This window comes from Rattus norvegicus, chromosome 17 (assembly GCF_021556685.1).
Source record: "Rattus norvegicus strain SHRSP/BbbUtx chromosome 17, alternate assembly SHRSP_T2T, whole genome shotgun sequence".
Classification (NCBI taxonomy): domain Eukaryota; kingdom Metazoa; phylum Chordata; class Mammalia; order Rodentia; family Muridae; genus Rattus; species Rattus norvegicus.
In genome coordinates, this window is record NC_141550.1 from 67,796,665 (window position 1) to 67,823,662 (window position 26,998).

The 26,998-nt window shown below is 44.5% G+C and overlaps 1 protein-coding gene and 1 pseudogene across 1 annotated transcript; both read left to right on the forward strand.

The window, feature by feature from the left end:
- Positions 1-6,790: 6,790 nt before the first annotated feature.
- On the forward strand, positions 6,791-8,091 carry LOC148000236 (elongation factor 1-gamma pseudogene; annotated as a pseudogene).
- A 5,617-nt stretch (positions 8,092-13,708) lies between these two features.
- LOC148000237 (isopentenyl-diphosphate delta-isomerase 2-like) lies at positions 13,709-16,180 on the forward strand. Its single transcript, XM_087591954.1, has 4 exons — positions 13,709-13,855; positions 14,625-14,730; positions 15,232-15,361; positions 15,881-16,180. Exons 1-4 carry the CDS (start codon positions 13,714-13,716, stop codon positions 16,178-16,180), a joined length of 678 nt encoding a protein of 225 aa, XP_087448080.1. The 5' UTR covers positions 13,709-13,713.
- The last annotated feature ends 10,818 nt before the right edge of the window (positions 16,181-26,998 follow it).

Here is a 26,998-nt window from a genome sequence, read left to right on the forward strand (position 1 = left end):
GACGTGGATTCAGTAACTCCCCCAGCCTCAGCATGGAAAAGCACAAGTCTTATGGAAGACAGAATCCTGCGTCCATTTTATCTGAGCCACACAGAGGAAGGCAAGACTACTTTACCCTAGCGCCGCGTTCCCACAAACACTGCATACTGAGTGAATGGACGTTATGTTGTACGGCACACCCATTTAAATCTCAGCCTTGCTGCCAAGCACTGGTCTTTTCAGGTTAAGCAGAAGCTTTCCTCAACAATGGCTTAGTCAACTGACATATCTGTGCATGCAGTGGCCATGTCTCATATTACACAATCCATACTATAAATCCACTCCATGCCTACCCGGGGCTGTGGCTGTAGTCCTGAAGCTGGCTTAGTCTTGAAATAGCAGCACCTGCCCTGTGGAACTCAACAGCAAGCTTCTCATCTATAAAGCACAGCATCTTGGATGGTCACATTGTCATCCATGCAGGTTTTGGGATCTGCTTTACCTGCATCTTCCCTGTCTTCATAAAGCCCTCACCCTACACTAATTCACAACTGTACTTTTCCATTAGTGTTTTCAGAGAGTAGGCTCAGAAGACACTCTTATAGAAGAAAACCCTGATGCTAAGACAGCTATTAGATATTCTGCATTCTCTCTCTCTCTCTCTCTCTCTCTCTCTCTCTCTCTCTCTCTGTGTGTGTGTGTGTGTGTGTGTGTGTGAGAGAGAGAGAGAGACAGAGAGAGAGACAGAGACAGAGAGACAGAGAGACAGAGAAAGAGAGAGAGAGAGAGAGAGAGAGAGAGAGAGAGAGAGAGAGAGAGAGAGTAGAGAATGTTATTTAGTTCCCCTCTGTGGGGTCCTGTGCTATTCACCATGCTTTGATTGATTTTCATCTTGGTTCCACGGGAGATGTAGTTTTGACTTTTCCACTTTCATTTAGAAATAAGCTTACCCAAGTTGTAGCACACACACCTCTCTATGACTTTATAGGACAGCCGTGAGCATTTTTCCGTGTGCGTGTTTTGTGCACATGCGTCTACTCCTAGAAACACCAACAGTAGCTCAAGGTGCAGAAGCAGACAGCTGGATCCAAGACCAGCATGCATTTTATTCTTCAATATTTTTTCATTCCTTGAGATTATCCTACCATTGTATCATCTTTCCATCCCACTTCCTCCACTCAAATCCTCGCTCTTTGTTGGTCCCTTTCAGATTCATAGCCTCTTTTTCACTAATTGCTATTAATATATATATATATATATATATATATATATATATATATATATATTACATGTATGTCCCCCAAATTCGTGGACACAATCTGCTCCACCTGCACATTGTTTTTTGTGTGTATACTTCAGGCCAATCCACTGGGTTGGATAACCAATGGATGCACATAAAAGATTCATTATATGATATCTGTCTTTTAGAAACTTCAGAGTGAAATTGCAGAATAATCCATTCTAACCCTGGAGGGGTTCTCACTGCCTCTTGAAAGAACAGAGGATCCCTGGCATGTTTCCACCCTGGTTTCTTGTCTGGCTGTCCTATGTGTTGTGCAGAGTGTTCTCGCAGGTTTTTACCTGGACTTCCCTACGTTTGCCACCCCACAGATGCAGTGCTCCAAACACATGGCTGCAAACCTAAGTAGAGGAAGGAATAGGAATGATTCCCAAGCAAGAAGCTAGAACTACTGTTTTGGGTTGGTTTTTTTTTTGTTTTGTTTGTTTGTTTGTTTGTTTTTGGTGTTGACAACAGGATATTGCTATGTTGTCCAGTTTGGTCTCAAATTCCTGAGGGGTCCACCCACTACTTTCCATCCATCCATTCATTCACTCATACACACACACACACACACACACACACACACACACACACACACACACACACACGCACACACATCTGATTATCTCTCAGCCCAGACGTACAAACATTCACGCATCCACTTGTCTTTTCATTGGTCTATTCATGTATCCATTTATCCTTCCATGTATCCATGAATCCATTTGTCTAGGATATCTGTTGCTTTGACAAAACACCATGACCAAAAAGCAGGTTGGGGAGGAAAGGGTATATTTATCCCTGTTCATCACTGAAAGAAGTCAAGTCGGGAACTCCAGCAGGGAAGGATTTTGGACATGGGTGCTTATTCAGAGTCCATGGAGGGGTGCTGCTTACTGGCTTGCTTCCCCTGGCTTTCTCAGTCTGCTTTCTCATAGAACCCAGAACCACCAGCCATGGGATGGCACCACCCACAACAGCCTGGGCCTTTTCCTACCAATCACTAGGAAAATGCCTTCTAGGTGGATCAGTTTGCTCATGAACTAATTAATTTGTAAAGCAATTTCGCCTCCATCCCCCCCCAGTCATATCCCCCCACACACATCTCTCCTCCCCAACCATCCACTCCTCCTCCCTTTCTCTTCAGAATATGGGGGGGGGGCGTGGATCTCAACCAGTCCTGGCAGTACGACGAGGTGCATCCTCTCCTATCGAGGCTAGACAAGGCAGCGCAGTAGGAGGAAAGGATCCCAAAAGCAGGCAACAGAGTCAGAGACAGCCCCTGCTGCCACTATTAGGAGTCCCACATGAAGTCCATGCTACACACCTGTTCCATGTGTGCAGAGGGCCTGGCCAGTCTTACGCAAGCCTCTGGTCGGCATTTTGGGCTCTGGGACCCCTCTGGGCCCAGGTTAGTTGATTCTGTAGGTGTCTTGTAGTGTCCTTGACCCCTCTGGCTGCTACCATCCTTCCTCTCCCTCCTCTGCAGAATTTCCCAAGTTCTACCTAATGTTTAGCTGTGGCTCTCTGCATCTGTTTCCCAGCTGGGTATACAGCTAGATCTTTTCTGGAGGTGTTTTCTCAATTGCGGTTTCTTCTTTTCAGATAACTCTAGCTTGTGTCCTTTTGGCATAAGACTAGCCAGCAGACCATTCACCCCACTTGTCTGTCTGTATATCCACCCATGCATCCGTCTGTACATCCATGCACGTAGGCATCCATCCTTCTGTCCATCAGTCTACCTATTCATACATACATACATTTGTCCATATTTCTATATTTGCTATTATCCATCTGTCTGTCCACCCACTTATCCATGCATCCATCTATCTTTCACTTTACACCCTAGTCAGTCAGATGTGCTGTCCTTAGACAGGTCATCCCCTGCTCTGTGATCTGGATCTCCCTTATTGCTTCATGCTTTCAGAAACTCTCTATGTGGCTCTACTAATCCAATGGTTACAGGTGGATAGGGTCCCTGAAGCCTCCACTCCTCTCTCTCTCTCTCTCTCTCTCTCTCTCTCTCTCTCTCTCTCTCTGTGTGTGTGTGTGTGTGTGTGTGTGTCCATCTGTCTACCATTGCCCCTACAAATATCAAAATGCCATGCTCTATAATTATGCTGTTACCTCTCCAGTGGAGTACACCAAGAGACTGGGATGAGCTAGTTCCCCAAAGATCTTGTACCCACTGCTGTCAAAATCAAATATGTAGAGAAAGAACAAAGCTGGGATCCAAGAGATGCTACTTTCTGCTACCAGGTCCTGGACCAACATGCAAGCCCCAAGAGTTCAGTTTGTAGAGAAAATTCATCATCCTAGCACTTCTCCTTATTCAGATCCCCCGCCCCACTTACCTAGAAGTGGTAAGAGAAACCTAGAAGGAGGGGTTCTCATACTGTCAAAATGCCAGCCACAAAGAGAGCCCAGATAACATATAAACCCAGCAGAAATGGGAAAGACAGGCATTGAGTTACACCCCACACCCATAAGTGTTTCAAGACATTTCTGAGTTGAACCAAGGAGATAAGGTTGGGTGTGAGGTAGGTGAATGGAGCCACAGCCCGTCCTGTGCCTCTCAAGGAACAGCCAACTGCTGCCTTCTTTTCATGAGATAACGATAATGTGTTTAGTCATTCTGAACCCTTCCTGATGAGAGGATGAAGCAAGTCACCCTTCATTATTCCTGACAACACTGTATTTCATGGTCAAAATGTTGAGAAATTAGTGTAAGAAAGGAAGACACTATTGTTCTGCCTCTGTCTCAAAAATGATTTAGACTAAGCTATCCTAATGATAGCCACAAAAGGACCACACCTCAGAAGGTAAGTAGGGCAAAATGGGGCTTGAATCTCTGGTCTCAGTTTTTTGTTTGTTTGATCTTGGGTCTCTATTTTTTCTTTTGTATATTGCCCCTGCCTCCGAAGGCCATGCAACAAGAGACTATATTAACAGTGGCAGAGGCAAGCCCTCAGCGCACAGTAGCTGATTTTATTATTGTTGTTGTTGTTTGTCTATTTGCTTGCTGTTTGGTTTGATTTTTCAAGACAGGGTCTCTATATACCTCTGGCTCTCCTGGAGTTCACTGTGTAGACCAGGTTGGCCTTGACCTCACAGAGATTTGTCTGCTGTCTCTGCTGCCCAAGTTCTGGAATGAAAGCTGTGCACCACCACACTGGCTAATGCTGACTGTTACTAAATCACTGCTTTGAACTGCTCTGTATTTCTATTTTTTTAAGTGTGTGTGTGTGTGTGTGTGTGTGTGTGTGTGTGTGTGTGTGTGTCCTCTCATTCGCACATCTCTGAGTGTGATGTGAGAATTGGGGAGCACATGTATTCCATACTGCGCATGTGAAGGTCAGAGAACATTGGGCACAGGGAATCATCTTACACACTGCTTTAAGAAAGGAATCTCTTGTTTGCTACAGTGAACACCCTGCTAACTGGAGTGCTGGGATTATGGGCGTGCTCTGTCCTTCCTGGCTTTTACATGGCTTCTAGGGAGCTGAACCCAGGTTCTCATACTTGCACACTTTACCCATTGAATCATCTCAACAGTGCTATTCTGCTTTCTTAATAAAGTAAATTACATACATAATGCTGTTGGCAGGCCTCAAATGGTTATTTTACTTTGTGAATTTTATTTCCTATGAGATAAGTTTGGTTCCTGATCTCAGAGTCAAAAAAACTAGTCAACAATTGTTATGCCTATGAACACACATTATAGGCATTACTAATACACTATTGTTATTTATATGTAAGAGTCTCTTACACATGTTTCTGTCACTATTTTTTCTTTTTCAAATTAATTTAAAAAGTAACGGGCTTTCATAGGAAATTTTCCTACATGCTTCATTTTGGTTGGATTTCCCCCTCCTCCCTCATTTTACTTTGTGAGGTGTCACTGCAGAGGCTAGACACGCCTCAAACTCATGGACTAGTCTGTAGACAGTGAACATAACACTGCAGTCCAGCCAGGCAAGATATGCCATCGTCACGATAGTGCCAAGTCTGTTCTGCTATGAGTCAACCAAGTGGTCTCTGGTTTTGATGCCCACTTTATATGAAGGAACTGGTGTTTGGCATTGCAAACCTATCGAAAACTATATGTCCAGTGGAGAAGTTCTTACTCTTACTTTGTTAAATAGATATGATGCACACATCCAATTGCCTTCTAAATAATTATGTTATATGTCCATAGATTATTATTATTAATATATGCTCTAGTTGGAAGCTCCATTTTCAGTGGACAGTATTAACTGCAGAGATTCAACTGAGCACAGTGATGGGAATAAGTGACGTTGAACACTCAGCTCTGAATGAGACAACCATGTGACCCTCTTCAAAGATAGGAGGCATCACAGAGGAGGGAGAGGAAGAATGTAAGAACCCCCTCCCCCAATCGGTGAAGAGTGTTCAAAATGCTGTCATGAAGCCCCACCCATCCCTGAGGATTGATAAACAATTAATGGTTGCTGAGGGAGGAAGAGATATTTCTTTTCAATGGAAAAAGTGTCCATGCTCCCTGAAAACAACCCTAATGGAACCTCTTGGGTCACAAAACATAAAAGTCAGGGAAGTAGAATGGGTAGAGGGAAGAGATCAGCAGGGTTGGGAGTGGCCAACAGTAATAAAGGGTGAGTATGATCAAAATACCTTATGTGCATATATATATAAAAAATATAAAAAATGAACCCCATAATTACGCCTAGTTGATATATGCTAATAAAACATTTAAAATATCAAGATGGGGTTGTAGAGATGGCTCATCAGTTAAGATCATCAACTACTCTTTTGGATCAACGATCAATGCTCACACAGCCTTATCATAACCTCTAACTCTAGTCCTAGGGCAGCCAACACCTCCTTCAGGCTTCCAAGGGCTCTGAATATGTATAGTGTGCAGATCTACATCCAGACACACAAAATAAACACAAAAAATTTAAAAGATATTTTAAAGATCTTAGCATACAGATGTGTTCAGGCAGAGTTCCACAGGAATAAAGACCTGCTCACAAGTTTAGAGTTTTAATCTGACCAAGTCAAACCAACAAGGATAGAATCATTCCCTTTTCTAGAACTGGTCAAATCATGGACATGTAATATTCCTCCATGCAATATTTAGGCTAGATAAAAACTAAATCGTATTTATTGTTCATGTGCAGTCCATGTCAGTGGAGAGTGTGCATGGTGTCACACAAGGAGGTTGTGGTCAGGAAAAGCAAGCTTAGCCTCAGCTACATAGTGAGTTTGAGGCCAGTCTTGTCTCAAAAGAGAGTTCAATGAAACAAAGCAAAAGCTAACAAGGAGCTTCCCTTATTTGCTTGCTGACTCTGGCACCACACGTGCTTAGATAGGAATGGTTAGATCTAAAAATATAACTGTTGACACGAAACAATAGCTTAGATGTTTAGTGGAACGATAAATGTTTGGTGTGAGAACGGGACGGAGGTTTATTTATAAATAAATCATGCAGAGGGACTATGGGAAGAGTAAAATTACAGAAGATACTTAATAATTAACTTGAGCCCTTTTCTCTGCGGAATCACCATGATGGCTGGGACCCTGCACACAAACCCTGAAAACTGGAGGGCCTTCAAGGCCCTCATCGCTGCTCAGTTCAGCGGGGCTCAGGTCCGCATGCTCTCCGCACCACCCCACTTCCACTTTAGCCAAACCAACTGCACCCCCGAATTTCTCAGAAAACTTCCTGCCGGCAAGGTTGAGGGCAATGACGGACTCTGTATTTGAGAGCAATGCCATCGCTTATTGCTTAAGCAACGAGGAGTTGCAGGGAAGTACGCCAGAGGCAGCAGCTCAGGTGGTGCAGAGGGTGAGCTTTGCTGAGAGTGACATTGTCCCTCCAGCTGGCACCTGGGTGATCCCCACCTTAGGCATTATGCACCACAACAAGTAGGCCACTGAAAATGCCGAAGAGGAGGTGAAGCGAATCTTGGGGCTGCTGGACACTCATCTGAAGACACGGACTTTTCTGGTTGGTGAGAGAGTGACACTGACTGGCATCACAGTTGTCTGTACCCTGTTGTGGCTCTATAAACAGGTCTTAGAGCTTTCTTTTCGCCAGGCCTTCCCCAATATCAACCAATGGTTCCTTACCTGCATTAACCAGCCTCAGTTCAGGGCCATCTTGGGGGAGGTGAAGCTGTGTAAAAAGATGGCTCAGTTTGATGCTAAGAAGTTTGCAGAGAGACAGCCGGAAAAAGATACCCCAAGGAAAGAAAAGGGCTCACGAGAAGAGAAGCAGAAGCCCCAGACTGAGCGGAAAGAGGAAAAAGAGGCAGCTGCCCCAGCTCCTGAGGAAGAGATGGGCGAGTGTGAGCAGGCATTGGCTGCTGAGCCCAAGGCCAAAGACCCTTCGCTCACCTGCCCAAGAGTACCGTTGTGTTGGATGAGTTTAAACGAACGTACTCCAATGAGGACGTCCTCTCTGTGGTGCTGCCATTTTTTGGGAGCACTTTGATAAGGATGGCTGGTCCCTGTGGTATGCCGAGTACCGCTTCTCTGAAGAGCTCACCCAGACCTTCATGAGTTGTAACCCCATCACTGGAATGTTCCAGCGATTGGACAAACTGAGAAAGAATGCCTTTGCTAGTGTTATCCTGTTTGGAACCAACGACAGCAGCTCCATTTCTGGGGTTTGGGTCTTCCGAGGCCAAGATCTTGCCTTTCCGCAGAGTCCAGATTGGCAGGTGGACATGGCAGAAACTGGATTCTGGTAGCGAGGAGACCCAGACCCTCGTTCGAGAGTACTCTTCCTGGGAGGGAGCCTTCAGCACGTGGGCAAAGCCGTCAACCAAGGCAAGATCTTCAAGTGAACTTGTCTTGCTAGTCGCCTAACTGCCTGCACCTACCCTTCAAGGGAGATGGGGGTCATTAAAGGAAATGTACATTGAAAAAAGAATAATGATTAACTTGAACATAGAACAGCAACACATGCCAGCAGTCCTAGCACTCAGGAAGAAAAATCCAAGGTCCTACCAGACTACATAGTGCATCCGAGGCCAAGGTGACAAAATGCTGAGGCACCGTATCAAACATAGAATTTAAATAAACAGACCTGGCTGCTCTTTCAAATTACCTGGCTCCATTTCTAGCACCCACACACTAGATGACAACTGTGTAGAACTCCAGTTCTAGGGGCTCTCCACCTCTGTGGGTACTGAGCAGTGTACATGCATATGCAGGCAAAACATCCATAAACATAAAATAAAAATAAATAAGTCTTAAAATGAAACAAACAGGCACCAAAAAAAAAATCACATAAAAGAGGGGTGGGGATAGAGCTCCAATGTTAGAGTGCTTGGATCCCTGGGTCCTATCCTCTGATCTGCATAACTAGACAGATTGGAATACCCTCTAAATCTCAGCACATGAGAAATAAGGGCAAAACCAGGCTGGACAGTGTTTAATGGTTGACCCTCCTGTTGGAGGTGCTCATTTGTAGCATTTGATAATTGATTTTAAAAACCTACTGGGTATTATATTTCTGTCTGTTTAATAATTGTTATGACGGTTTGGAACAAAAGGGATAGAAAATATCTCAAGTCTGTGCGATCCTTTTCCATATTCAAGAACCCCTCACCCATCAGGGGCTTTGCAAACATCCAAACAAAAATCAGGAATAAAGGATCAGGGTTTGACATTGATTTGTCTAGTTACTTAAATAGCTAGTTAGTTGAGTTAGTTAGTATGTTCGTTATGAAGAAGGTCTCATGAAGCCCAGGCTGACATCACACTCACCATGTAGAGGGAGAAAACCTTGAATTTCTAATCCTGTCTCTAACTCCACGTGCTAAGATACGGGGGTTCACCACTCTACTTGGTTTTACACAGTGCTGGGCAGTGAACTAGTATGTCATGCATGCTAGGCAATCACTAAGCCAACCTAACTACCTAGCCCAAACAAAATAATTCTAAAGGAGATCATGACTAACAATCCAAGGAAGGACTCATAATCCAAGATGATGACGAAATGTGGCCTTTGTTGTAATTCTGCAGTTAGCAAGACAAAGGTTGACTATCCCAAGAAAGGACAGCAGGAGTCAGGTAGAAAAGTTGTCATCCTGCAGCATCCGATGGGCTATTGCACAAGGTTATAGGAGGGGTGTGTGGGATTGCACAGGGCCTGTTAGTTCTTTGTTGCCAGGATCCAGGGTGAACAGGAGTTACTAGGGTAGGACTTGAGTCTGTGGAAGTTTTGCAGGGAAAGTGGAATTAAGTTTGCAAGCAATGAGTCTCCGTGGGTCATCAGATTGGGAGATGAGATTTTTGGATTGTTTGCGTGTGTGTGTGTGTGTGTGTGTGTGTGTGTGTGTGTGTACATGTGTGTGTGTATGAAAGATTAGATAAAGAAGTTGAAAGACAGAATCACAAACAAATTCGAAGAATTTGTTGATGGATGGTAGCTGGTTTGTTTTAAGGACCTTAGTTCTATCCAAAGTTCTAGAATCGGGCAACAAATGACCCCTTATTCTGTGAAGCAGAATGAGTGCTTCCAGGAGCTGAGATTTGGAGATACACATGAACCAAGTAAAGCAGAGACAACACGAAGTAGTGATGTCCATTCTTAACTTTTCTTGACATAGGTGAGGCCTTCATGTATGTATACATACATACACACAAACACACACACACACATACATACATGCAGTTCATATTATTAGGTGCAATTTTGCTTTAACTTCAATTTGGGCTCTAAAACAGTAGAGACCCTTCTACTTTCCAGAAAAAGAAGACATTAAAAAATGGTGTCATGTGCAAATTCTCGTTTGCTGAAACTTGAGCCATCTGCCACATCGCAGGGCTTGCAATAAAAGTTGAATCCAGCAACAGGTTGAAGGGGAGGGAAGAGGAGACATATGCACTCGTCATCACCGACCCTTCTTGGTTGATTTCACACTGTGATGCTTCTCCCAGCACACTGTCAAGGCTCACTGATTCCAAGGATAATTCAAAGGTGAGTGTAGAACCCATGACGTCTATAGGTTTGCCACATTAAAGACCATGACTAGTATATTCAATTTCCCATCTGAGCAGAGGCATTTCACACTTTGACAGTAATAGATCCTACTGTGAGGAGAGAATGTGATGCAGTCCTCAAAATGTTTCCCTTCCGAGTCTAAAGATGTGGGTTTGATCCTCAGAACTCGGGTACAGATGTAAGGTGCAGGACCAGGTGAGTGGCCCTTGCTGCAAAAAGTACGTGTGAGTCAAGACTGGCGAGCCCACTTCAATCCCCAGAACACACGTAAAGGTGAAGGGAGAGAACCAACTGTGCAATTGTCCTCTGACCTCCCCAACAGTGCTGCGGCACATTGCACTCCCCATATTAATGATTGATGTAATCATTTTGCTGTAATCAATCACAGTATGGGGCAAAGACAGGGGAACCCTGGGGCTTACGACTTCCTCAGTCTAGCCTGATGGATGAGACAGTGAGAGATCCTGCTCCCAGGAGTCGGCTGGTGCTTGTCAGGCCGGCACCCACCTTCCTATGGTCTCTCTTGTACACATACAATCTCCATATGGAGCTGAACATGTGAACCTGCACATACATGTACACACGCATACAGCACACACATATAACACACACACACACACACACACACACACACACACATGCTGAACCACCGATTTAAAGAATGCCCTACAGGTCCTATGGTGACGTTTTGAACTGAAGTTTCTTCTTCTCCAATGACTATAGCTTTGTCAAGTTGACATCCTGCTAGACAGCACAACATACAAAATATTTTGACTTTTCTACAAATAATATTTTCCAGTTTCAGGAAATAGAGATGGAGGGAGGGTGTGTGTGTGTGTGTGTGTGTGTGTGTGTGTGTGTGTGTGTAAAATAAAAGCGAGGAAGTGAAGAACCAACAAGATCATTGTCAGGCAATCTGGAGTCCCTAAATAAATTTAAGGTCTACAACCCTCACCAATTTTACATACATACAAACATACATACACACACTCAATATTTATTTATTGTTAGTAGAGTCACACAGAGCTAGGAGCCACTGTCAACTTTAATATGTATATGTGATCATTTTAGGGGCAGGAGCAGATGGCTCGACACTTAAGAGTGCTCACTGCTCTTCCAGAGGATCTCAGGTCAGTTCCCAACATGCACCTACATGAGAGCTAAAAACCATTTGCAGCACCAGCTCCAGGGGATCTGATGCCTCTTCTGACCTCTACCTGTTCCTGCATTGCAAATGTTGTGTGTATGCAGGCCAATACACATAGACACACACACACACACACACACATACACACACAAACACACACAAACACACACATATACACACACACATAAACACACACACATGTACACAAAATAAAATAAGCACATATAAAATGTGATCAGTCTTGGTGTTACCTTTAGGATAAGTAGCTTTACTCCTTTGGGCCAGTGCAGAGGCTCCATGTAAGTGACCACAGCCTATGTATTTTATTTAACCAATAACTTGGCTAAATAGCCAAATTTATTCAACATATTGTATATATGTTTAAATTTTTTACATTTCAGCTGAGATTACAAAGACATTATATGAATAAAACTTAGAAAGGACTGAATATTTTTTCTGCAATGCAAAAAGAAGTCAAGCCTTGAAGAATCTTTAACACAGTGTGGCTCTTTCTGTAGACAGGCCCGTCCCAGTGTTAACTGCAATTTCCCTTCTTTTACTCTGAAACAGTAGAGAGCCATGTGTTTTCCAGAGAAAGAAGACAGACCACTTACACCATGTAATGGCATTCAAACACCTACTTGGTGAAACTTCAGTCATCTGCTACATCCCGGTTGTTGGAATAAAAGCTGAATTCAGCGGGTGGAGGGGAGAGAGGAGATGGGCTGGGGCAGGAGATCACCCTAGTTCAGACCTACAGGGAGGGATGTTAAGACTTTCCTTAAGACTCCACTGCATCTTCTCAAGTGTTAGTCTGAGAAGGCTACATGGACAGAAGTAGACGCCTGAGTGAGTGTGCATGGCCTGCCAGGGAACGGGATGTGAGCATGCATGTACCTGGAGAGTGTGATGGGATGCGGCTGGGTAGGTGGCCTCCATACATAGTCTCTACTCCAGGCACTGATGCTTCTGATTTGGGGCCTTCATTCATTTAATTTTGTGTGCATTGGTGTGAAGTTGTCAAATCCCCTGGAACTGGAGTTATAGACAGTTGTGAGCTGCCTTGTGGGTGCTGGGAATAGAACCTGGGTCCTTCAGAAGAGCAGACTGTGCTCTTAACCTCTGAGCCATCTCTCCAGTCCCGCTGCTTTTTCATTTTAAATTTAGTTTATTTAGCTCTGCTCTGACATGACTACTGTATTGGAGATGAAAAGCATCTGACATCACTAAGGACTTCTGTGTTCCCAACATGTACAACTACCTAATTCAAACTGCCGCCTCAGCCTTTTTATATTATTTATTTTATGTGCTTTTGGGGTTAAGTGCAATCAAGACTCGTAAATAATTTTACAGTGACTTGGGCCCCTGAGATCTCAGATAAACTACAGAGGAATATTTAATGCATGGATTCCAGAAAAAAAGTTGCAATGCCTGTCATTTTTATTCACCTATGCTAATACACTGAGGTAGGCACACCCTCCTTCAGTCTCCAGTGGGAAGGGATTAAGGACCCTACTTGTCACAGAGCCAAATCTGAAAAGGTCTTCCAACAGAATACTACTGTGTTACCCAGTATAAAAGAAGCTGCAGGTAAGGCCGCCTGTCTCCATTCATCCTGGGTTTCAGAGGCTGCACAAGACCCAACTTTGAGAAGGTGAGAGCCTAGGTCTGTCTGTGCCTAATGGTTGGTATCTCAGAGCTGTGCTGTCAGTGTGGTGTGTATCTCTCTGACCCAGGCACTCGTCTCCTGGCTTCCTTAGCATGATCACCCTGTATTGGGAGTGGGCTGCATTGGGGCTTGTGGGAACATTTATTTATCTATTCTGTAGTACTGCAGGATGGGTCTCAGGTCCTCGCTCAGATTAAAGTTCCCTATCACTGAACTCTATTCCCAACCCTGGTGCTTTTGATTTCTCCAATTCTACATACTCTCGGACTTCTTTTGTGAACGGGCAAGTATCAAATAAAAAACATAATCACAAATAAAGGAAGACAAGAGCATGACAATGATGGCTAACAGTAGAGACATTCTTTGGTGGCATTCGTCCAGGAGTGTCCATTGCCCACAGTTAGCTTCATTTGAGGACACTGCTCTCTCTACACAGTGATTTAATCATCAAGGAGAAATAAAATTCAGACCATGAGAACTCTCAGTTGCCCATGTAGCTCACTGTCTGATCACTAAAGCCTCATCCTTCTCGTTACACTTCCATATCTGCACATGCTTCCGGCGCTGACGTTGGAGGGGCTCACACACCTCTCTCCCCTTATGCTTTCTGTTTATACAAGAGGCCGTTGGTGTTCACAGGTATGTTCCAGGCAAGCAAAACCCACCTGAATGAACTCCAGATAAAACGCCTGGAGGAGATCCTCATTGTCATTGACAAGCAGGACCAGATCATTGGGGCCGACACCAAGAAGAACTGCCACCTGATGGAAACCATTAACAAGGGTGAGTGGAAAGGAGGGTGCCATGTGCAGGCCTGGTGCCATGGACCACTCTGAGCCATGCAGGGTCAGGAGGCAGCTGTCCAGCGGGTGCTGCTGCGGCTGCTGCTAACTTGATAAGGCTAACACTTCCATCAGTGCACTGGGTGATGCAGACTGTGACTGCTGCCTCGAAGGGATTGGGAAAGTCAGAAATTGTAGCCAAGCTGGGGGTGGCGCTGTACATCTTTACTCCCAGTAGAGAAGCAGAGACAAGTTATCTCTGTGAGTTCAAGGCCAGCCTCTTCTCCATAGGCAGGCCTGTCAGGTCTATATGTGTCTCCAGGAAAAGGGGTTGGTGGGAGACACCCCACTGTGAGCCCTCTAGGTGCCTCATGTGTCCCAACTTCCAGGCATAAGCAGTGACTCTCTGTGCCACTGGGCCATCCATATGCCTGCACAGTGTGGCCAAAGCAGCTAGAACATACTTTCAAGATTATAGCTTTAGATTCACACAGTGGGGCTCAGCCTGCCTTGCAAGGCTTACTTTACTTCTTGGCTCTCTAGCTTTTGTTTACAAGTGGAGGAAAACTGCAGTACTCACTTGCAGACTTTCTGTGTGTAAATAAATACTGAATCACCAAATGCCAATCGACTGGCATAGGTTCTATCCCAGCAAGAATCACCAGCCACTCCTGGTGCCATCATCCTGAGTTGCATGAGACTGAGAAAGAGATGGATATGCAGACTCCATGCTGACTCCAGCATGACCCTCGCACATGCTCACTTTGCAGGCCTGCTACACCGAGGCTTCAGTGTGGTCCTCTTCAACACACAAAACCAGCTCTTGGTTCAGCAGAGAGCAGATGCCAAGTACACTTTTCCTGGTGAGCCACCCAGGTCAACCCCAGGGAGCACTGGAGTCTAACTTAGGGTTTGGGAACCTGACAGGGATGTGAGAGAACCCATCTGAGCACTCTTCCCTCCTAACCCCGTGTGTGTGTGTGTGTGTGTGTGTGTGTGTGTGTGCGTGTGTGTGTGTGTTTGAGCGTGTGTGTGTGTGTTTGAGAGAGAGACAAAGAGAGAGAGAGAGAAGAGAGAGAGAGAAACAGAGAGAGAGAGAGAAGAGAGAGAAACAGAGAGAGAGAAACAGAGAGAGAGAGAAAAGAGACAGAAAGACAGTCCCACTGCCACTAGATACAATGAAATTAAATTCTAAGCATTTTGCAACTCGAATCAAGCTGTGAGATTTTATAATCTACTATTTGCATATAGAAGAGCTGATACTGATAAAAGTCCAAGGTGAACCCACTCTCTACACTAACTATGACCAGGAAGGAAATTGCTCCTATTCAATAAAGAGTGTTCTCTCTAAAGCTGCATGCTATATGTTGCCCCAAGACATTTTACAGATTCCTGTTCTAGTCACCCTTTATATGTGCCTGAGGAGCTGGAAGAGGAGGATGCCGTGGGAGTGAGGAGGGCGGCCCTGAGACGTCTGCAGGCTGAACTGGGCATCCCCCAGGACCAGGTACCCACTCACTCAGCATGGGCTCAATGAACTTTTTCATGTGCTCAGGGGTCTGTTTAATACGTAGAATGTCACATGACATTGCTGTCAAGTTTCATCCATCAAAAGCTGACCTAGGAAGTGTCTGCTGGCCTAACAGGGCTTCTGTCTTGCATAGGAAACAATGTTCCTGTGAAGTGCCCAACCCTGGTCCACAGGAGAGGCTATGGAACAAGGCACTGTATTGAAGCTGCTTTTCTTTCCATTCTCAAAAAGAAATCTTTCACATACCTGCATGTCCTAATGCTCAGAGCTGTGTTCAGCCTCATGTCCTGTTCACATGTGGTCTTCATTGTGAATGAAAAGTGAAGCTGTTGTTATAGAAATGGTGCCCTCTTCAATGTCATCTGCCTACACGCTAATAAAGTGCAAGTGCTTCAGAGGCACTCTATGAAAAGGACTGAGCAAAGGAATCAACTGTTTTGTTTTAATCTAAGTTTTATCTATTACTGAATTAATAATGTACCAACTTTGACACAGACTTCCATAATGGACAGCATTTTCATGAACCGGATCTACCACAAGAGTCCTTCTGATGATATCTGGGGAGACCATGAGAATGGCTATCTTTCTGTTGGTGAGGAAGATCCCAGAGAAGTGAGAAGCTACAGCTATATGAGCCAGGAGGACGTGCAGGAGCTACTGGACAGGGGGACCCGTGGAGAAGAGAAGATCACCCCTTGGTTCAGGACCATTGCAGAAGGCTTCCTGTTATCTTGGTGGCCCCATTTAGAGGATGTGTCCCCATTTGTGGAGCCTGACAAGATATATGGGCTGTGAGTCGTGAGAAGTACAGTTATAGGAGAGGTCATCTCCAAGCCATGATTGGAATACATAAGGATGAGGGTAGTTATAGAAGTTGAGTGCTGAAATCCTTCAGTCACTTTGTCAGCTAAAATCCACCCTGTGAGTTTTAACTAGTAGTTCCCTTGATTCTTCGTGCTCTTAAAAAGTTTTCAACTGCAGTCTACAGAAATATCACTTTCCTCCCTAAAAGTTCTGTGCGGTGCATCTGATACCCTGTAGTCTCTGTAGAGCAGAGGCTCAGACAAGGACCACTGCAATCCCGGTCGTCTCTGCCTGTTATAGTCATCACTTGCAACTGCAGAATTCCCTCCGGTGGGATGGGCTGCATGATTGTAACAATATGCAGGAGGAGTTTGTGGCTGGAAGGGGGTTGGGCACACCTTAGGTCACAGCACTCCGGAGGCAGAGGCAGATGGATCTCTAAGTTTGAGGCTAGGCTGATCTACTTAGAGAGTTCCAGAACAGCCTGGGCTACACAGAAAAACCCTATCTCCAAAAACTAAAATAAATAGAAAGATAAAAAGGTAAGTAGATGGTTGAAAGATAGGTAGGTAGGTAGGTAGGTAGATAGGTAAAATAAAGTTAAAAGAGGCAGAAATTTGCATTTCTAATCAGGTTCATTAACTTCACAGAAGCTCGCCCTCATTTGGTGAGCCAAACCCCAGAATTCCAGTTGCTTTCAGGTCTACTTGTACGCTATCTAGTATGAGTTACAAAAGAAAATACAGGACAGTTTTGGACAAATATAAAGAGAAATCAAAACTTTCATTTTCTTCAAAATGAGTAAGGGATGAATATTTTTGGCAAAATGCTATGCCTACATTATAAAAAATGTTGAATGTCTATTCCAAAGTATCTGTAATCTATAAATCATGGAAACACTGAATGCAGACTCTGGAGTCATTGACTTGATAGTCGGCGAACTGGAACTGTGATAAAATAGCTGGGAAGCAAACTTAGTACAGCAGGAACGATTGCTTTGGGTTTACTGTATCAAAGTCTCAATGTGTGTTCTATGGCTCAACTGCTTTGGACCTAAGGTAAGACAGAAACCAGTAAGGCAAAAGCTAGAGCTATGAGGTAGGTAGAAGAGGGCAAAGTTCATGTTGGCGAGGAAGCACAAAGAGGGAGAGAGACGCACAGAGAAGAGTAAATCCTTCACAGGCATAACCCACCTAGGTCCTACCTACTTAGAGCCCATTATCTATGAGTTCAATAGATTTGCCCACTGTTGCAATAAGAAAGCCCCGATGTTCTAGTCACCTAAACTATCTATCATCAATCCTGCATCAGGGTCAACCCTTTAATGCATGGACTTTGGGAGAAACATTTCTGAAATAACTAATAACAATCAAACGAAAAAAACTAGCTATTTTGATTTTTCTTGGTTTTTGATTTTTTTTTTTGCGGGGGGTTGTTTTTTGACTAATGAGAAAAGTAATTTCTTGTTACTACAAAAACAAAATTTTTTTGTTAACTGCTTGTTAAATCCTTTGCCATTTGCTGTCTTATAGCATTCAGTCATTTTTCTCGGTAATAAATAAAAACTAAGAACAAATTATCTGTTCCTTCACTGATTATTGTATGGCCTATAGTCCTGGGGTGATTGTTGGAATAAGGAATTCATAGGATTTCAAGGTAGAACTGGTCACTTGGAGAGGAGGGCTTCTGTCATTAGGATCTCTTCTCTGTCATTCCTAGTCTTGTCCCTTGCCACATTTAGACTCAGTGCTTTTGTCCTGATGACATCCCCAGCAGAGTCGAGGAGTCATCTGCACTTGTCATCACCGACCCTTCTTGGCTGATTTCACACTGTGATGTTTCTCCCAACAATTTCCCAGCACACTGTCGGGGAGCACTGATTCCAACGATAATTCAAAGATGAGTGTAGAACCCATGACATCTATAGGTTTGCCACATTAAAGACCGTGGTTAGTGTATTCAATTTCCCATCTGAGCAGAGTCATTTCACACTTTGACAGTAATAGATCCTACTGTGAGGAGAGAATGTGATGCAGTCCTCAAAATGTTTCCCTTGCAAGTCTAAAGACGTGGGTTTGATCCTCAGAACTCAGGTACAGATGTAAGGTGCAGGACCAGGTGAGAGGCCCTTACTGCTAAAAGCATGTATGAGTCAAGACTGGCGAGCCAAGTTCAATCCCCAGAACACACGTAAAGGTGAAGGGAGAGAACCAACTGTGCAATTGTCCTCTGACCTCCGCAACAGTGCTGTGGAACATTCCACTCCCCATATTAATGATCGGTGTAATCATTTCATTGTAATCAATCACAGTACTAAGGCAAAGACAGGAAAATCCCTAGGGCTTACTGCTTCCTCAATCTAGCCTGATGGATGAGACAGTGAGAGATCCTGCTCCCAGGAGTTGGCTGGTGCTTGTGAGGCCGACACCCACCTTCCTGTGGTGTCTCTTGTACTCATACAATCCCCATATGCAACTGAACATGTGAACCTGCACATAATGTGCACATGCATACAGCACACACATATAACACACACACACACACACACACACACACACACACACACACACACTCACCTGATGAACTACTAAACTCCACAATGAGACCCAAGCAGGGCCATGTGTGACAGTAGACAGACAGATTCTCTCAGCTCAGCCACACCTGCCCATTCAGTCTACACTGACAAAACCTGCCCCAAATCCTTCTAAGGGTTCTGTTGTTGTTTTCACCAAGAAGGCTCACTTCTAATTCTCCTTCCAACTAAGACTCTGCATTGCAAACTAGCTTCCAAATACTCCTGCTGGTTCAGGGCTGAGCTTAGAATAGGAAAGATGACCGAAGTATCCACACCACACAGGACACGTCATTTAAACCCAAGCTCAAGCTCTGCTTGAAGTGGAACAATACACAGATCCTACTTGGGGTTTTTATTGCTGCAGTGAAACACCATAACCAAAGCAACTCAGGGAGGAGAGGGTTTATTTTTCTTATGCTTCTGACTACTGTTCACTACTGAAGGAAGTCAGGACAGGAACTCGGAGGCAGAAGCTGATGCACAAGCCATGGATGGATGCTGTTACTGGCTTCTCCTCATGGCCTGCTCAGCCTGCTTTCTTATACAACCTAGGATGACCAGCCCAGCAGTGGACCAATGAATAATGAACTGGGCACTTTCCCTGACAATCACCAATTTAAACAATGCCCTACAGGTCCTATGGTGGCGTTTGGCAACTGAAGTTTCTTCTTCTCCAATGATTATAGCTTTGTCAAGTTGACATCATGCTAGACAGCACAACATACAAAATATTTTGACTTTTTCTACAAATAATATGTTCCAGCTTCAGGAAATAGTGATGGTTTGGGTGTATATATGTGTGTGTGTGTGTGTATGTGTATGTGTGTGTGTGTGTGTGTGTGTGTATAAAATAAGAGCAACGATGTGAAGAACCAACAAAATGATTGTCAGGCAATCTGGTGTCCCTAGATAAATTTAAGGTCTACAACCCCTCACCATTTTTACATACATACATACATACATACATACATACATACATACATACATACATACACTCAATATGTATTTATTGTTACTAGAGTCAAACAGAGCTAGGAGCCACTGTCAACTTTAATATTTACATGTGATCATTTTAGGGGCAGGGGGAGATGGTTTGACACTTAAGAGTGCTCACTGCTCTTCCAGAGGATCTCAGTTCAGTTCTCAACATGCACCTACATGATAGCTCAAAACCTTTTGCAACACCAGCTCCAGGGGATCTGATGAATCTTCTGATATCTACCTGTTCCTGCATGCACATGGTGTGTGTGTGCGTGTGTGCAGGCCAATGCACACACACACACACACACACACACACACACACACACATAGAGAAACTTACACAAAATAAGTAAACACATACAAAATGTGAATAGTCTTGGTGTGACCTTCAGGGTAAGTAGCTTTACTCCTTTGGGCCAGTGCAGAGGCTCCATGTAAGTGACCACAGCCTAAGTATTTTATTTAATCAATAATTTGGCTAAGTAGCAATCTAATCAGTACGTCTAGACTAACTTTACATGAGTTCATTGAGATGAATGGTGTTGGGAATGGAAAAATATTGGTTTTTATTTGTGTGTTCATTACAATAATGTGACTTTTAAAATTAATATATGTATGTATACATATATGTAACTTATATATGAAAGTAAAGATTTGATTTATTCAACATATTGTGTATATGTTTGAATTTTTGCATTTCAGCTGAGATTACAAAGACTTTATATGAATAAAACTTAGAAGGGACTGAATATTTTTTCTGCAATGCAAAAAGAAGTCAAGCCTTGAAGAATCTTTAACACAGTGTGGCTCTTTCTGTAGACAGGCCCGTCCCAGTGTTAACTGCAATTTTCCTTCTTTCACTCTGAAACAGTAGAGCCATGTGTTTTCCAGAGAAAGAAGACAGACCACTTACACCATGGAATGGCGCTCAAACACCTACTTGGTGAAACTTCAGTCATCTGCTACATCCCAGTCGTTGGCATAAAAACTGAATCCAGCGGGTGGAGGAGAGAAAGAAGATGGGCTGGGGCAGGAGATCAGCCTAGTTCAGACCTACAGGGAGGGATGTTAAGACTTTCCTTAAGACTCCACTGCATCTTCTCAAGTGTCAGTCTGAGAAGGCTACATGGACAGAAGTAGACGCCTGAGTGAGTGTGCATGGCCTGCCAGGGAGAGGGACGTTAGCATGCATGTACCTTGCGAGAGTGTGACGGGATGTGGCTGGGTAGGTGGCCTCCATACATAGTCTCTACTCCAGGCACTGATGCTTCAGATTTGGGGACTTCATTTATTTAATTTTGTGTGCATTGGTGTGAAGATGTCAGATCCCCTGGAACTGGAGTTATGGACAGTTGTGAGCTGCCTTGTGGGTGCTGGGAATAGAACCTGGGTCCTTCAGAAGAGCAGACTCTGCTCTTAATCTCTGAGCCGTCTCTCCAGCCCCGCTCCTGCTTTTTCATTTTAAATTTAGTTTATTTTGCTCTGCTCTGACCTGACTACTGTATTGGAGATTAAAAGCATTCTGACATCGCTATGGACTTCCATGTTCTAGACATGTACAACTACCTAATTCAAACTGCCACCTCAGCCTTTTTATTTTACTTTATGTGCTTTTGGGGTTAAGTGCAATCAAGACTCTTGCATAATTTTACAGTGACTTGGGCCTCTGATCTCAGATAAACTACAGAGGAATAGTTAATGCATGGATTCCAGGAAAAAAGTTGCAATACCTGTCATTCTTATTCGTCTATGCTGATACACTGAGGTAGGCACACCGTCTGTCAGTCTCCAGTGGGAAGGGATAAGGACAGAGACTGTTTTGTCACAGAGCCAAATCTGAAAAGGTCTTCCAACAGAATACTACTGTGTTACCACATATAAAGGAAGTTGCACGTGAGGCCGCCTGTCTCCATTCACTATGGGTTTCAGAGGCGGCACAAACTCAACTTCAGAGAAGGTGAGAGCCTAGGTCTGTCTGTGTCTAAAGGTTGGTATCTCAGAGCTGTGCTGTCAGTGCCGTGTGTATCTCTCTGACCCAGGCACTCGTCTCCTGGCTTCCTTAGCATGATCACCCTGTATTGGGAGTGGGTTGCACTGGGGCTTGTTGGGACATTTATTTATCTATTCTGTAATACTGCACATTGGGTCTCAGGTCCTCACTCAGATTAAACAAGTTCCCTATCAGTGAACTCTATTCCCAAACCTGGTGCTTTGATTTCTCCAATTCTAGATACTCCCAGACTTCTTTTGTGAACAGGCAAGTATCAAATAAAAAACATAATCACGCAAACACTGACGGGGCCCACGAGGATCTGGCACCTTCCAACACAATCTAGCACTGCAGTATCCCAAGATATCTGCTGGATATCTTGACAGAAGCATATGTTCCAATTCCGTGGCAGCCCAGAACAGCTGCCCCACATTCCCTTACACTTAAATCTGCACATGAAAGAATACACAACACAATGACCTTAGATCCAATTGATAAGATATACTTGCCCAACTGCTCCCAAACCCCTTGGGAGAGAGAGCTTGCCTCCCGGACAGGTGGGCACTCCTGACTGCAGAGCGGTAGAGACCAACTATACTGCCCACCCCTGCCCACATCCCTGGCCCAAGAGGAAACTTTATACAGCCTCTGGGAATCAGAAGATAGGGACACTCTTAGGGCAGACCCCATGCAGTCCAGACACCTCCCAGACCTGAAGGGAATCGGTCAACAGTTCTCTGCACCCAAATCCGGTGGGAGGGAGAGCTAAACCTTAAGAGTGATAGACACGCCTGGGAAGCCAGAAGAGACTACACTCTGCCCACATTTCTGATTCCAGAGGAAAACACCTAACGCCATCTGGGACCCCAGTGCACCAGGGCTCCGGGAAAAGGTGGCGCAGACCCTCCTGGTTGCTGCCCTCACTGAGAGCTCAAAAGCAGCCTGCCACAAGCAACTTGAGCTGCGGGACCACAGGTAAGACCAACTTTTCTGCTGCAAGTGACCTGCCTGGTGAACTCAAGACACAGGCCCACAGGAACAGCTGAAGACCTGTAGAGAGGAAAAACTACACGCCCGAAAGCAGAACACTCTGTCCCCATAACTGGCTGAAAGAAAACAGGAAAACAGGTCTACAGCACTCCTGACACACAGGCTTATAGGACGGTCTAGCCACTGTCAGAAATAGCAGAACAAGGTAACACCAGAGAAAACCTAATGCCAAGTGGCAAGCACAGGAACCCAAGCAACAGAAACTAAGACTACATGGCATCATAGGGACTCAATTCTCCCACCAAAGCAAACACTGAATATCCAAACACACCAGAAAAGCATGATCTAGATTTAAAATCACATTTGATCATGATGCTGGAGGACTTCAAGAAAGACATGAAGAAGTCCCTTAGAGAAACGCAGGAAAACATAAATAAACAAGTAGAAGCCTATAGAGAGGAATCACAAAACAGGACCCCCGTTGAAGGAATCAGAGAAAGATCTGTTTATTTATGTTTTCTTGGAATTCTTTCAGGCATTTTTGTGATTCCTCTCTGTAGGCTTCTACTTGTTCTCTAAGGGAGTTCTCCACGTCTTTCTTGAAGTCCTCCAGCATCATGATCAAATATGATTTTGAAACTAGATCTTGCTTTTCTGGTGTGTTTGGATACACATGTTTATTATGGTGGGAGAATTGGGCTCCGATGATGATGCCATGTAGTCTTGGTTTCTGTTGCTTGGGTTCCTGCGCTTGCCTCTCGCCATCAGATTATCTCTAGTGTTACTTTGTTCTGCTATTTCTGACTGTGGCTAGACTGTCCTATAAGCCTGTGTGTTAGGAGTGCTGTAGACCTGTTTTCCTGTTTTCTTTCAGCCAGTTATGGGGACAGAGTGTTCTGCTTTCGGGCGTGTAGTTTTTCCTCTCTACAGGTCTTCAGCTGTTCCTGTGGGCCTGTGTCTTGAGTTCACCAGGCAGGTCACTTGCAGCAGAAAAGTTGGTCTTACCTGTGGTCCTAAGGCTCAAGTTCACTCGCGGGGTGCTGCCCTCGGGCTCTCTGTGGCGGCAGCAACCAGGAAGATCTGCGCTGCCCTTTCCGGGAGCTTCAGTGCATCAGGGTTCCAGATGGCCTTTGGTGTTTTCCTCTGGTGTCTGAGATGTATGTGCAGAGAGCAGTCTCTTCTGGTTTCCCAGGCTTGTCTGCCTCTCTGAAGGTTTAGCTCTCCCTCCCATGGGATTTGGGTGCAGAGAACTGTTTATCCGGTCTGTTTCCTTCAGGTTCCAGCGGTGTCTCAGGCAGGGGTCCTGCCGCTCCTGGGCCCTCCCCCACGGGAGCCCAGAGGCCTTATACAGTTTCCTCTTGGGCCAGGGATGTGGGCAGGGGTGGGCAGTGTTGGTGGTCTCTTCCGCTCTGCAGCCTCAGGAGTGCCCACCTGACCAGGCGGTTGGGTCTCTCTCTCACGGGGTCTGGGAGCAGAGAGCTGCTGCAGGCCGGGATCCTCGGGTGTAGGTCATCCTTCTTGGTCTCCATCTCGATTCTCCTCCTCCGTCCCCTTCTCTCCCGCCTTACAAAAGCTTTGTCCCCGCCTTATTTTTTTTACTCTACAATCATGGCCTTGACCTAACTTGTGCCAGCCCTCACTTGCATATAGACATCAACCTACACTAGGTGTCCACCTTTTATTGGGAGTTACACCCTTTCCTTGGCCTGTTGTGTTCAGTGAGTTCTTGGATCTGTTTTCTTTGATACTATTTTAATATAGCCATGTTCCCCTGTGGTCCCAATTAACCCCAATATATTTATTAGGTACCTTTCATTTCCCAGTAATAGGTCATCTCAGCATGTCTGTGCATGTGGGTAGTGTTGAGCAGCAGATGCCCTTCAAATGCCTACCCAAATGCAGTCATATTCCCTCTTCCAAATGTAGGGGAAGGCTGCTTCCCAAATAGAGTCTCTGTCTGAAGCTCTGCCCACAAAACCCCATTGTTGTGCACTCTTTGGAATGACAGTAAAAAAGCCTGCTCCCAACGGAGAGAAACTCAGTGACACTGCATGATTTTGATTCTTAATCCTTTGAAGTATCCATTGAAGAACCTGGCCAGCGAGGTTCTTGTTACTTTTACTTTCTTTGAACTCAATAGCTGCACTTCTTTGCTATTATCTTTGAGAATAAATATCAGGGTGCAATGGCTGTTCCAGGTTGTCAATTTGACTATATCTGGAATGAACTATGATCCAGAATTGGAGGGCTCAACTGTAATCCAGATCTTGAGTCTGGAACAAACAAGTTCCTGACCTGGATCTTCACATGGAGATCTAGACACACAGTAGCCATGAAAAACTTAGGCCTAGGCAAGAAGTACACAGCCTTAATTTGGGAAACCAAGGCAAAAAGATCTCTGAGTTCAAGGTCAGCTGGGACAGATCCAGGCATGGTGGTACGCACCTTTAGTCTGGACCACACCTTCTGCTGGAGACCTACATAAGGACATTGGCCGAAAGATTTGCTCTTCTTCATCTGCTTGCATTTACTTGCCAGCACATCCGTGGGAACTCAACTTCTACAGAAGACCAGCTGAAACAACTAGCCTTGTGGGACTGAGTAACTACTAGATTCTTGGACTTCCTATCTACATCTGACCATTTTTTGGGTAGTTAGACTACAGACTGTAATCACAGTATATTCTCTCAGTATAGAGAGACATTCCATAAGTTCTGTGACTCCAGAGAACCCTGACTATTACACATGTAATCCCCCCAATTAGCTGTGAGGACTAAAAGGATGCTGAGAGGTTGACTGTAGTTAATTCATAGTAAGGGAATACTAAAGGTCTTAGGGGAGAAAAATAACTTTTACTCTTATGAGCCTTTACACCTAGATGCGTTTCCTTTCTCTTTTTGTTCTGATCAAGAATGACGAGAGTGTAAAGATTGGTGAGAAAGTCTGGAATGCCTGGAGGACTGATATAACACTGGGACAGCCAATGGTATCAGTCACAGGCTATATTAATCTCAGGGTAGGACTACCCTGTCTTGCTACCCTATTTCAGGTATCCTCCAGACTGCTATGCCCACAAATCTCTAATCACAGATGTTTATGCCCTATGGGTATTCAACTGAACTTTCATGGCAACTGTGGGTATTAAGGTTGACAGAAAACTAAATTAGGGATGGGCAAGATGACTCAGTGGGTAAAGATACCATCAAGGCTGATGACCTTAGTTCAATTCCCACGCCCCTCAGGATAGAAGGAGAGATCCACCTCCTTCCTGCTGTCTTCTGATCTCCAGATCTGCACTGTGATACAGGTAATACACACACATACTCTCTCTCTCTCTCTCTCTCTCTCTCTCTCTCTCTCTCTCTCTCACACACACACACACACACACACACACACAAATAAACATAATATTTTAAAGGTAGAACGAGAATACAATAACCAACTACCACATCCAATTTCACCTTCCTTATACTAGAAAGAATGAATGGCTGTCTGTTTAGGAGAAAATCATATTGGCTAGCAGAGAAGGGCATTTAAAGCCAAACAGCAAAAGATAATTTGTCCCCTACTGCGGATATGCAAAAGAAGAACGGAGGATGGGAGAGCGATCACTGGAGTCTGCCAACTTGTGTTTGTGTTCAGAAATGTGGCTCACACAGACTTGTACAAAATGTGGTCTTTAATGAAGTGATTTGAAGATAGGTTGGGCATTCTTGGTACTGGAGGTTTCTGAGGTCAAACAAGCTTGGGATCCTGTGCATACACTCCTCACAACCTACACTTGTGGCTCTAGGGTGAAGAGGGACATCTTTCTTTATGACAAAGACGTCCCAAGGCAAACATTATAAAGTACTAGTTGAATGCCATGTTTCCCAACAACAACCACATGTTCAACCTCTCTCAGCTGTCCATCCTTCTGACCATCCTCATGCTGACATACGAAAGTGTGGCCTCAGTATTGGTCTGAGCCTTAGCCTCTGGCTCTGACCAGTTTCTTCTGTTTCATTTGTGTCACATGCACAAGCTTATGCTTCATGTTTTCACTGCTTTGCTTCCTCACCATATTGGACTCTGACCCTCTGAGATCATGAGCCAAGCCAGTTAAGCAGTTTCAGTGCTTGATGACAATCATATAAGGGGAATTTAATATACATTAATAGACAGGGTGAACACACAATGGCCTGTGTGTGTTGAGGGGCAGACGTCAAAATATGAGCCACAGTTACCAAGCATGGTAGGTAGAAAAGTTGGGAGGTTGAGGAAGAAGAATTTT

What these genes read in the sequence shown, in the direction of transcription:
- LOC148000237 (XM_087591954.1), top strand. Translation starts at nt 13,714, where the DNA reads ATGTTCCAGGCAAGCAAAACCCACCTGAATGAACTCCAGATAAAACGC. An exon ending in GATGGAAACCATTAACAAGG is followed by an intron (nt 13,856 to 14,624) that starts GTGAGTGGAAAG and finishes CTCACTTTGCAG; the next exon opens with GCCTGCTACACCGAGGCTTC. An exon ending in TTTCCTGGTGAGCCACCCAG is followed by an intron (nt 14,731 to 15,231) that starts GTCAACCCCAGG and finishes TGTTGCCCCAAG; the next exon opens with ACATTTTACAGATTCCTGTT.